General features: G+C 41.8%; 2 protein-coding genes across 7 annotated transcripts in view; one reads left to right on the top strand and one right to left on the bottom strand.

The window, feature by feature from the left end:
- The window catches only part of LOC308376180 (calcium/calmodulin-dependent protein kinase type II subunit beta-like), a 76,915-nt gene extending 71,684 nt beyond the window's left edge, over positions 1-5,231 (top strand). For all 6 annotated transcript variants that reach the window (XM_080852458.1, XM_080852459.1, XM_080852460.1 and 3 more), the window contains one exon: positions 388-5,231. The gene's annotated coding sequence lies outside the window, so the exon portion shown is untranslated. The remainder of the gene's footprint in view (positions 1-387) is intronic.
- A 147-nt stretch (positions 5,232-5,378) lies between these two features.
- On the bottom strand, positions 5,379-7,367 carry LOC308376184 (retinol dehydrogenase 14). The gene is made up of 4 exons (XM_080852467.1): positions 7,243-7,367; positions 6,732-6,974; positions 6,208-6,510; positions 5,379-5,730 (listed from the first exon to the last, which is right to left on the bottom strand). Exons 1-4 carry the CDS (start codon positions 7,361-7,363, stop codon positions 5,471-5,473), a joined length of 927 nt encoding a protein of 308 aa, XP_080708593.1. The 5' UTR covers positions 7,364-7,367; the 3' UTR covers positions 5,379-5,470.
- Between the last annotated feature and the right edge of the window lie 5,358 nt (positions 7,368-12,725).

Genomic DNA, 12,725 nt, shown 5'->3' on the forward strand with positions numbered 1-12,725 from the left:
GCAAATGTCCAGTAATATCTCGATTTTAATTGGTCCATGTTTGATACGTAACGTTGATGATTACTGGCATAACATATTTACGTGCAAAGGCACAGGAGAGTTGTGCCTTTCGACGTACATGTTAAAGAATACATAATCGAAGTGCGCATGCGCAACATGACTTTTTCGTTGTCGTCCGCAATGAATGGACCGTGCTTACCTTGCCTACCCTGACTGCACGTCATTGGTCTCCAGTAGTACTGCCTTAGTAAAGGTCAGAGTGTCTGACACACACACACAAACACACACACATATATATATATATATATACACACAGCTCAGCGGTGTAGCTAATACACACTGACTCAAGAATGTGTGTACATTGACTGACTGAGCATTTCTTTGCAGGGACATATCTCCTGTAGCCACTTCAGAGTGCCCAGTCAGAGAGAGTGATGAAGATGAATATGAGGACGAAGGAGAGTGAGTCCAGTGTTGGATGGTTCTGAGCCGCTAGTGCCTGACCGTCCCGCACTGGGGGAAAACCCTTTCCTTACCCAGCATGCACTTGTCTTTACCACGTCTGATGCCCTGAATCCTGTCCTGCCCCCAACTCCTCACCTGCCCCCCTGACCTCATTGGGCTGCCCCGTTGACACTCCTCCCCCCTCCACCCACCCACACCGCCTGGAAGCGCATCATTGGCGTCATCACCATAATCATGACACCACCCCAGCCCTCCCCGAGTCAGATCAGATACGCCAAAACCAACCAATGTCAATGACTCTACCCCCCCCCCCCCCCATCCTCCCCCCGCGGTCTGCAACTTGACCCAGTCTGCCAAATTTCAGCGGCCCGCTGCGACCGAAAACACCATCTACCCGTGCCAGGATGGACCCTCCCTTATACCCCTGACTCCCCCTGGATGGCCACTGGCAGCTGGAGGAAAACAGGTCTGACGGCGCAGAGATCCAGTGCTCCAGGCCCCAGTTTGTCAGCTGTGTCCTGTTTCTGTCCGACTATACCACCCACATGTGAATATGTCTACACACACACACACACACACACACACACACACACACACACACACACACACACACACACTCATGCATTACTGCCCAGACACTTGAAACATACATCATGTAAAGTTTGAACTATCTGTTTACTATTATAATTCTTATTATTACTACACGATAACAGATGTATATGTAATTTGTACAATTCATATTCTGGATGCCTGTGGTATGTAATTGAAGACAGAGTAAGACAAATCCACCTTTTTAGATAGCATGACTTTTTTTCTGTATTGATGGTGGCTGTTTTTATTGTGATGAAGTGGACAACAATAGTTCTTTTTTTTTATTTGTATATGCTACAGTATGTTCTTTTCCAATACTGAGCCCACAAGAAAGTGTGTGTGTGTGTGTGTAAAACAGAGAAAGAGAGAGACAGAGAGATAATCAGTGACTTTGTGGCTTTGAAGGTGCAGTCCGCGATTCTATTTCAATACACTTTCTGTCAACTTCAGCTATTTATCTCCTCATGGTCCTCTAGCTGTCCGTTCAGTGTTTGTGTTAAAAAAAAACATTGGTGTTTGTACAAAGTCCTGGCTCTGTAGGTGGGAATCAAAGTGGTTCGGGCCGAGCCATTAACAATCCCAGCCAATCAACAGGATGCTTCAGGAGCCCAGAAGGAAGGGGAGTCATTTGATTGGCTGTTGAGCTCAAATATCAACAACCTTTCGCAAAAAAACAAATTGCGGACTGCATCTTCAAGTGCAGTATATCATGAATGTGAATGTTTTCAGTTATCTCTTTCTACCTGACGTGGCTGCATGACACATGGGTGCTTATCATCTTTTGAAGGACACACATGACTTGAGCTTTGGCCACACATGTTTAAGAACAGACTTTATTTTTAAGGCAGACTTTGTGTCAGTTCCCTCTAGACATGCATTAGGTAGTAGGAATGATACATTACCTTATGATACACTTTGTGTCTGTCTGTTTCCTACGTCCGATGGCGTACATATGCGAGTCCCTGTGCAGGTGGTTCCAGAAGTCTTCCCCTGCCGTTTGTCTTTCATGGCTTGAGAGAATCAGGTACAGAAAAGAAGGAGTGTTGCATCCTCACTCAAAGTACAACCATATCATAGCACTGCACAGACTGACCAGTCAGTTTAGGCCTCTGGTTCAGAGGGAAGCAAGTATTAACTAGGGGGAGAACCAACAGATATCAAGGGATGAAACTGAAGGAATGTGTGTGTGTGTGTGTGTGTTTCAGGAGTACAGTATTTTCTTCAGGGTTGTGCGATGCTGAATGACGGAAGCTCTATGGAGGAAGTGATGTCACGAGTGAGAAGGTTGATCACATGGTGCATCAGTGCTGTGTTTCTTACGCTCGAGTGACTTCATGTTTTAAGTTTTCCTCATTTTTTCCAGTTTTTTTTCCCCCGTCTTTAATATAATTATTTTTTGTGGAATATTTACTTATTGTTATAACTATGATTATTATAACCCGCTTTGTGTGCGTGTTTGGGTTTAGGGGAAGGGTGTTTTTGTTATGTTTTTTGTCTCTGAAGCAGATATACCTTTTTGGGTTGTTTTGACTGTGTCAGGTATAGTGAAAAACGTGAGAGCCTCATGAGGGATAGCGACGTGTTGTGCTAATGCTTTTTTTCAAAGCAGCTTTGAAGGTCCCTTTTAGGGCTGGGACTGGGCTGGGTTTGGTCTGGTTTAGGTCCGGAGCCACTTCAGTCTCTGTTGCTTGTTTGTGTGGCGGACAACAGCTGAGAGGGTGGGGCGTGGGAGAGGCCTCAAGATTTTTCGGAGGTTTTTGCAAGTTCCCTCCAAAAAACGGCTCTGTGTGGTGGGGACAGAAGTATATTTAAATGAGGGGACCCACAAGGGGAATAGAGAGGTGTTAGTATGAGGAGACGCTTTAAGAGGGGACATGACTCCGTTCTCCGTGGCCACAGTATTGTTGTGATGCGTTATGTCGTCCTGAGCTACGCAGAGGAGCGTTGTTGTGACAGGACAGACTTACTGTACGAGGATGGTTGGGGCATGTTTTTGCCATTTTGCCATAATCCATTTGGAGTGTGTCCCTGCTGGAGTGACCTCTCTGACCGACCTCTTCCGGTTCCGGACCTCTTCCGGTCGTTTTTTGTCCTCAGGTTTGTTTTATTTATTTATTTATTAACTTATTGTTTTATCTTACACCTTGGAGTGATTCTTTTAATATGGTTTAGTTTTTTGGTTTAGTTAAGTTGTTCCTCTCCGTCCCTTGTACAGCTGTTACTGTGTGTAAACGTTCCATTCAGTGGACCGTTGATCCTGTACTACTGAGAACTATTGTGTTTTTGTTTTTTCTAATTCCTTTCTTTTTAAAACAAAAGGGAGCTTCAATGTCAAAGCCCTGTACACAGACTGAGAATGCAAAAACTGGTCACAAACTGGTCTAATTAAACCATTTCATTTTGACCCACAGACACATCTCACCCCTCACACAACCCTTCCCAACCACAGGTTCGACCACATCATGCTCAGTTTCTTCACGGTTGTCTTGCTGTACAAATAGAGAGAGAAAGCGTTGCTCTGGGCTTCATCATTTGATTGCTAGTGCTGTTGGAGATGAACTCCGTCGTCGAACAAAGAATTGAAAGGCTTTGAATGATTGTTAGTGCGTGGTCAAAAGTAGCCGTCTCTCCTGAAGCCTCTCCACCGCCCCCCCCCCCACCCCCGCCCCCCCCCCCCCCCCCCCCCCTATTATCCAGCACAACCCTAGCCCGACAAAAAAGGAAGAAAAACAACCAAAAAAACAGCATGTAAAAACTGTACCTATGTTCTTCTCAGTGTGTTTAACATTGAAAAGCTTTTTTTTTCTTCTTCTTCTCAGAGTCCAGATGCACATTACTTAAAAGACAGTACAGCATTTAAAAGATAACAAAGCGTCTGTAGCTGGCTTTACTTTGCATGACAAGTCAACTGGACACTAGGTTTGGTGTTTTTTCCTTTTACCTTTTCATTTTCTATCGAATGCTGGTTAACTTAACCTTTCTCTATCTATTTTCAGAGCTTTTTAAGTGCATAAAATATTTTTGTCTCAAGATTACTATTATCATGACGATGACGCTGTAAATGATTATTACAGTGATGAAGACGAAGGTGACTTATGATGAAGGGTGGTCTAACTATTCTTTGGCATGCTTTTTTCTGTACAAAAAAAAAACATTAAAGGAAAGTGAGGCTCACTGTTGTCTCTGCAGGTTAGCTGTAGCGTCCATTATCACAGTCTGTGATACATTTATAACCCTGCTGCCTCTCCAGACCATTTTAATGTATAGATAAAAGACTAAATGAAAGTTTCCAGTAGTGGTACTCCACTTCACCACAACTCCCCCTAAATAAAGCACACATTGCTTGACTTAGTGGTATAGGCGTCAGCAGGGTAAGGCCATCATTTTACATCTTGTCAGTGTCTCAAGAATGTAGGTTTGCAAGGGTGGTTATTTAATTATAGACTAAAAATTGATCTGAAGGCTCTCCCTCATCTGTCTGGGACAATGAGAGCTCCTCCAGAAATGTTTCTTGACATATTTCTCTGTAATACAGACCACACTCTGGGAAATGTGTTGTTTTCAAAATCACAAGCTTAGTAGCTGTTGGTCTCTTTGTGGGATACTCTGATTGTTCAGTTGGGCCATCAACTCAAAAGCTGAATACAAACCCCCTTCAAATAGTAATTTTTAGTCAGTACTGACCATTCCATTTCACAATTAGGTTAAAGTCATAGTGAATATGGAGACACACCAGTAAATAGTTGGCAGCATTTCCTTCCTAAACCAGATGAGCAATATCCCAGCACCTGCTTTTCTATATTAGGTTCGTAATAAAGTCTATCAGTCCAGTAGGCTACCTGCATTGACAACACTAAGCCAACTCTTTCACTCCTGCATTTCTTTCACCTTGCTCTTCTGTTTTAAAGAAAACACAAAGCAAAAAAAGCAAAAATAATAATAAATAAACTTAAAAAAAAAAAAAGGTTTTCTCTAAAAGTTGAGTCTTCACAATTTTCCCTTTTTGTCTGTTTGGGTTCCTGTAATTTAAAGAGGCATTATTTGCCATTTCTGATTCTTACGATGACTCTTGCTCTGTTCTACAAACATGCTTTCTGTGTTCCCAAACTTAAGGCAATGTGTTCAAAGTGTTATCAATAAAATGACTATTAAAATAACACACAAATGGCCGCTCATCACTTCTCCCTTGTGCTCTCTCTCTCTACATCTTTCTCTGCATGTCTGTAGCAATCACTCCAAAGAACCAGCCCTTAGAGGAACATTCCAGTGTTTTTAATCAGATGCAACTTGCATATTCACCCTCACAATGATACTTCAATGTATAAAAACAAACTAATAATATAATAAAGATCAGTTATGTAATAAATAATACTTCATAGAAAATACAAACAATTATAAATTAGTTAGGGCTCCATCAGGCTAGCTTAACCAGTCTCTCGCTGGCCTCCCAGAGCTTCTTAGCAACTCCAGAGTCTTTGGCAAAAGGCCGCAGACGGGCAGGCCGACAGTCGCTGAAGTAGCCGCCACTGCTGCCGGCGACGGTATCAGACACAGCGCAGTAGATGACAGTCTGTGCGCCCATCTCACATGGCACGAAAAACATGAACATGATCACCTTCATCAGAATCCGGAACAGGATGGAGTAGTGGCATGTCCAGCCGCTCTGCACATAGCCTGTAGGGGCGAGAGAGAGACACGCAAACGATGGGATCCTTACACTCACAGGACACACCATGCAGAGAAGACTTGTCTTCACATTTATACTCATTGGTTCAGTTGGAACAACGGTTCTCAATCCTGCTCTTGACCCTTCAATATCTAGATCTGAGTACATTCAAGTAATGTAATGTAGATGTATGACATGTATGGTGGATTTAATGCATGAAACACTGTTTATTCACCTTATCAGTAGGCTGCATAAACCCAGAATGTGCTGGTATAACCTTAACACAATCAGTTTGAGTGGCCATGATGAGTTTACCTTTCTAACATCCATTTTGAACAGGTCAAGACAGGTGAGAGGCTGATTTTTTCCCCCTTGATGTTAACACAACTGTGCACGATCTGACTAAAAATACACAGAGCAACGGCAATGCATATAGGTGGTAGTCACCACTGCTCTAGATCTACCTGAGACCCATCTGCACTCACCTGGATGCACGGCGTACGCAGTGACCCCCTTGCCCTCCGTCATCCTGGCCAGCTCCTGGGTGAAGTACACGTTGGCCAGCTTGCTGCGGCAGTAGGTGAAGAAAGGGAGCAGGTTGTAGTTCAGGTCCTGGAAGTCCAGCTTCTGGTACTTGTAGTTTTCGCAGGTGAGGGTGATCACCCTGCTTGGGGCGGTCTCTTTCAGGCGGCCCAACAGCAGGTTAGTGAGAAGGAAGTGACCCAGGTGGTTCACACCGAAACACATGCTGAAGTTATCGTCTGTCCAGTCAAGGACACTGGGCATACCTGAGGGATACAATGACACATGAATGCCACAACAATAGCCTCTTTTCTCAACATGAAGACAATGAACAGTAATGAAGTTCCTGCAGGGTGTGAATCAAATGCAGTGCTGGGTCTGTTTGTGATAAATACAAAATGATATAGCCACATCGTCTCTATCCGCCGACTGTGTGGTCTTCCTCTTTCAGTATCAGAACAGATCGAGTGCATTCGGTATATCTCACCCGCATTGTTGATGAGTATGTCCAGCCTCTTCTCCTTTTGCAAGAACGACGTACAGAATTCCCGGATGGACCTCATATTAGCTAGATCCAGCTCCATGTATAAAACGTTGACATTATGACTTCTCGCCTTGATATCCTTCACAGCCTTTAGGGCTTTGTCGACATCTCTGCAGCCGATGATAACTCGGGCTCCCCTCATCGCCAAGGCCACTGCTGTCTCTTTGCCAATCCCAGAGTTTCCTCCTAGATTAGGAAAAAACGATCAAACACATACCACGATCCAAATCAGGAAAAGTGAAAAGTGTCAGATTATGTGTACGTCACGAGAAACAGTTATTCAATGAATAAACGTTAGGTTGAATAACTTGTAGCAGGTAGCGGTCACTTAGATGACAAAGCGTAATAAATTAGTTAAGATAGCTCAGTACTTCCCCCCAAAAGTAGGGAACGCTACGATAGCTATGTAGCCTAGTCTTTACTCTATGCAGGAGGGCCGTTGTCTTCTCCTTACCAGTGATAAGGACTGTTTTACCATCCAGTCGTTTTACATCTGTGCAGTACCTCCTAATTTTCATCCATTTCAAAATCAAATAGCAAACCAAACCAGCAGTTACTGTGTATAAAAGGTACATTGTATGGCTGAGACCGGGTGGGACGCTGCAGCTGGCTAACGTAACATAGACTCTATGTGAATAGAAAAGGGGTTGGCAACATTTGCCCCGTTAAGAGAAAGCACACAGTTGAGGTAACGTAAATCAGCGATTACATCTTCAAGAAAAACCTATAAGGCTTCGATTATGACCGTCGATCTAGTAGTCAAACATTATGTTAATAATATCAGAGACGGGCTGTGATAGTATTCACTGACATATCCGGGTCACTGTCTGCGTGTAGCCAGTGAGTGACGAACTAACGCCATTCGTCAGCAGTTCAAAATAAAAGTCTGAAGTCGGAATATGTGCGCGGGGGGAGGGGGCGAGGCGGCGGCGGCGGTTCACCGCTCTAGACAATGGGCGCTGCCATGACACCCATAGACCCATATACCCATAGACATCATATAGGTAGACGCCGCCTCCAATGCTTCAGCCCATAGACATGTATAGGTAGACACCATAGACATCCTATTACGTAATAGGATGTCTATGGCCTCCACTGCTTCTCGGTGAAACGCGTCGCCGCCATTTTGGGAAAGGAGCTCTCTGCCGTCAGAGGTCTGTCAGACGTGTCAAACTAGCGCAAGTTGCCAGGAGCTGCGGTTTATCTGGATAAAAATCACGATAACCTTTTACATTTCGCAACCAATTTCATGGAGTATTCAAGGGTTTATGCTCTACGTGAAGTGTGTGAAAAAGATTTGCCTCTACGTTACTTTGAATCTCGCTAGTCAAATCGAAACAATATCCAATAGCCAATCCACTTTTCCATGTTGATAACAGCATTAAAATAAAATAAAAATGATGGAAAAAAATAATTGAAGGGGCATTTAGAATAGATAAAATTTGCGATCGCGATTAATTTTAAGTAATTTAATCGCGATTAATTTTGAGTTAACTATGACAAAAATGCGATTAATCGCGATTAAATATTTTAATCGTTTGACAGCACTAGTAACAATGCTTCTTGGCAATAAATCTTATGCTGTTTGAAGGCCTGTTTATTTTCCTTTTAAATTATGCCACATTTGTAAGGAACATGAATTTGGGGGATGAGGAGCAGAGCTGAGTATGGGGCGACAGTGGTACAGGAGGTACAGGAGGTACAGGAGGTACAGGAGGTAGAGAAGTCGTTTAGTAATCAGAAGGTTGCTTGTCCTTGAGCAAGACACTGAACCCCTAAGTGCTCCTGATGTGCAGTGTGCCATCAGTGTAATGTAAAAATTGTAAGTCGCTTTGGATAAAAGCGTCTGCTAAATGACTAAATGTAAATGTGGGTTGTGCTCATGAAAAATTTGCCAAAATTCTCTGCCAATGCTAAACAGATTGGTATTCATTCTTGTTTTGAGTTGTTTCATGGATTGGATGATTGAACTCTCGATCAGTAACAAGAAACAAACAAGATATATTGGCAATTTGACACTTTATTCATGAAATACACCCTCAGGAGCCCCAGGAGCCCCAGGAGCGGGTGGAAGATCCATACGCAGCCACAACAGCCTGGCACCACCTCCTCATGCTTATCAACCTGGTCACACAGTGCTGTGGGATGGCATTCCATTCCTCAACCAAGAATCGTTGCCGATCAGCCACCGTGGTTGTGTTGGTTGGTCACTAACACGTACAGCATGCCCAAGCTGATACCACAAGCTGAAAGTGTTCAATTGGATTGAGGTCTGGACTCATGGCAGGCCATTCCATTCTCTCCCTTATGGTGTATTAAATGAATAAACTGTAAAATTGCCAATATGTCATGTTGTTGTTCCTTGTTACTGATTGAGAGTTCAATCATCCAATTCAACCAACAACTCAAAACAAGACTGAATACCAACAGGAGAATAGGAGAATTTTGGCACATTTTTCATGGGCGCAACCCACATACTCAGCTCTGCTGCTCATCCCACAAATGCATGTTCCTTTCAAATGTGGGACAATTTAAAAGGGAAATAAACAGGCTTTCCAACGGTATAAGATGTATTGCCAAGAAGCATTGTTACAACAAAGAAATAATCTACCAAACACAAATTTTCTTACGTTTTGTGGTATGTTTATATTATTTCAGCCACATTAATGTAGTGTTTTACTTTAGAGTACTATTTTGGAACATTAATAATAATGTTAGTAACTTAACTAATAGCATACTTGCTGAACTGTTGAATGCTGACCCATTAAGTATACATCCCTGCTTCTTGAAATTGAACTTTAGTACATTGCAATTATGGTCCATTTAATTGTACTTTATTTGACATTTGAGTTGAAGTATTTTTAAAGGATATTCCAAAGAAATTGCAAGTATAGTACATATACACATTTTTTTTTGTCCAACCAATCAACCATACTGGATCATTTTAGAATGATTGTATTGTTTTTAAGTTAAATTGTATTTGGGTTTGCGATGGGTACACAAGTTGATTAAGGTAGTGATCACAAGTTAATTAAGGTAACTTTTAAGTTTACATTTTTAGTTCAGTTACATTTAAGTTTGCTTTAAATAAACTTTTAAAGGCGAATACTAAATGACATGCCTAATTTACCTGATTGGCAAGTTAGATTTTGCGATTTGATTTAAATGCTCCTCTTCCATTAAAAAACATTGTTGTTTACATATGTTCACAAAACAGTGTACTATATTTTTGATTTCCATGAGCTGTAAAGCTTAATCATCAAGATTAAAACAAAAAAGGCTTGAAACATGCCACTGTGTGTAATCATTCTAGAATATATGAAGGTGCCACTTTTAGAATTAAATTACTAAAAAAATAACTTTTCCACGATATTCAAATTTTTTTTAGATGCACCTGTATGTTGCCACTGAAGCAAGCTTTGGTATGTTAATAGCTACACTACAGAGTTTGTATGCTCTTTGCATATTTAAAAAAATCATATTTGTAGTTTGTTTCAATAAAGTAAGCCCTACATAACATAAGACATCACATTATCACTATACTGTGCCTAGTTTAAATGGACTAACTAACTATAAGGCTCTGAAGTCTACTTTGTAAGTTTCCACAAGAGCCCTCCTGTCCCTCCCACTTCTGTTCATCCCTCCCCCTCTCCTCCTTCATCCTCATGGTCAGAAGACGGGTGGAACTGTGGAGTAGACATAGCAGTACCCTCCAACATTCTGACTGCTCTTAACAACTCTTGTGAACGGAGTGATGGGATGTCCTAAGAGGCAAAGACATCAAGTATCACACTTTAAGTCAACTCAAGACATTTATTATGTAATTTATTATTATTTTGACAAAGCACCTGAGAAATACATGACAGAAATAGCTAGATATACCCCCAGTGAAATAAATAAATAAACAAAGAAAGAGATGATATTTCTGACTGACCCATATACAGGAGACTTGATATTATGTCTATCTGCCCCTTTGGGGTCAGCTCCTCTGCATTCCTGAGCCAATCAGGCCCAACAGTGTCCAGCCAACCTATGGAATTCACGAGGTGTGAATAATGAAGCACAGTGTAGTGTACAGTGTCCAGGATAAGTAAGGTAACGTTTAGCTCCCTAATCACAAAGTCTAGTGGACAATTAAATTAGATTGAATAAAACAAAAGCATCTAATGATGTGATGATGCAGATGATGGCTAAACTTCAGGTCTTCCTCCATTACAGAGAACCTCTTTCTTTCTGATTAATGACACACTCAGGTTCCAGGTGAGCCAGTGGTCCTGAGCCTGGTCCAGGGTGACCACCTCCTCAGGTGTGATGGTAATTAGTTTACTACCATATATTGGAAGACTCAGTCATGGATTTGTCAGTGATGATCCAGGTTTATTCTTAACAATGGCGGCCACACATTGTTGAGACAGAGGCTTGAAGTCACACACTCACTCACAGTGTTTCACCTTAGCTTATCTAACCTACTCCTTAGAGAACAGGCTCTTATATACATAATGTTTAAGGGGTGTTACCAGCTATTCAAAATAGGCCATGGCTGCAGACACTTTTGCCCAAACCTGGGGGGAAGGGAGTTCTCACCTCCTTCCCCAGGTCTGAACAAAGAGCCCTCACCAAGAAATGTTTAAATGCCAATAAAAGTAATATATTTATACTAGGTATAAATAAGTTGGAATTAATGCAACTAACCAGTCCCTTCAGGTGTCCTCTCTCCTAACTTCTCGCTGGGTATGAGGTGGTCCTCCATGCAGACATGGGGATCTAACAAATCAAGAAATTCAGAAATTTAGAAGATGTTGAAAATCAAGCAGTTTCAACCAGTAACAGTCAGTATATAGTGTCCAAGATGAGTAACGTAACATTAGGTGAAGTGTAAAGAACAATTAGATTAGATGGAATAAAACAAAAGCATCTGATGATGCAGATGATCGCTAAACTTCAGGTCTTCGTCCATTACAGAGAACCTTTTTCTTTCTCATTACTGACTCACTCAGGTCACAGGTGACGTGCTTAGGCCTCCTCTCTACTGACCTCTTCATGGGTATGAGGTGGTCCTCTGTGCAGACATGGGGAGCTGACAAATTCAAATTCAGAAATTCAGAAGAAGTGAAAAAATAAGCAGTTTCAAACAGTTACAGTCAGTTTTCATTGTCCAAGATGAGTAACATAACATTAGGTGAAGTCTAGAGAACAATTAGATTAGATGGAATAAAACAGAAGCATCTGATGATGCAGATGATCGCTAAACTTCAGGTCTTCCTCCATTACAGAGAACCTTTTTCTTTCTCATTACTGACTCACTCAGGTCAAAGGTGACATGCTTTGGCCTCCTCTCTACTGACCTCTTCATGGGTATGAGGTGGTCCTCTGTGCAGACATGGGGATCTGTCAAGCAGCTCTCACTCCAGCCTGTCACAAAATAATCCCAAACATTCTAATCAGTGATGTCATGTGAGCGACACTGAGGAAATCCAGAATTCTAACTGTAACTGGAGCCTGCATTCATCTAGCAGTCAAAAGTTTGGACACACTTTCTCATTTCACTTTCTCATTTCATTTACTTTTGTTAATTACTACATGGTAGATAACACTTTTTTTGTTTAGAACATCACTCCATACAGTGGGGAAAATAAGTATTTGAACCACTGCCGACTTCGCAAGTTTGGCCACTTGCAAAGAAATGTGTGATCTAGAATTTTAATGGTAGGTGTATTTTAACAGTGAGAAACAGAATATCAACAAAAAAATCCAGAAAACTGCATTTTATAAGATTTATGACTTTATTTGCATTTGAAGCAAAAAATAAGTATTTGAACCCCCAAGCAAACAGCAAGAATTCTGGCTCCCAATGGCCAGTTATGTGCCCAAAAAGCACACAGATTAGTCCTCATTAGGTCTAACAAGGTATACCTGATCTCAACTGGTGACCTGTAT

This window comes from Sprattus sprattus (genome assembly GCF_963457725.1).
Source record: "Sprattus sprattus genome assembly, chromosome: 15".
Taxonomy (NCBI): Eukaryota; Metazoa; Chordata; class Actinopteri; order Clupeiformes; family Clupeidae; genus Sprattus; species Sprattus sprattus.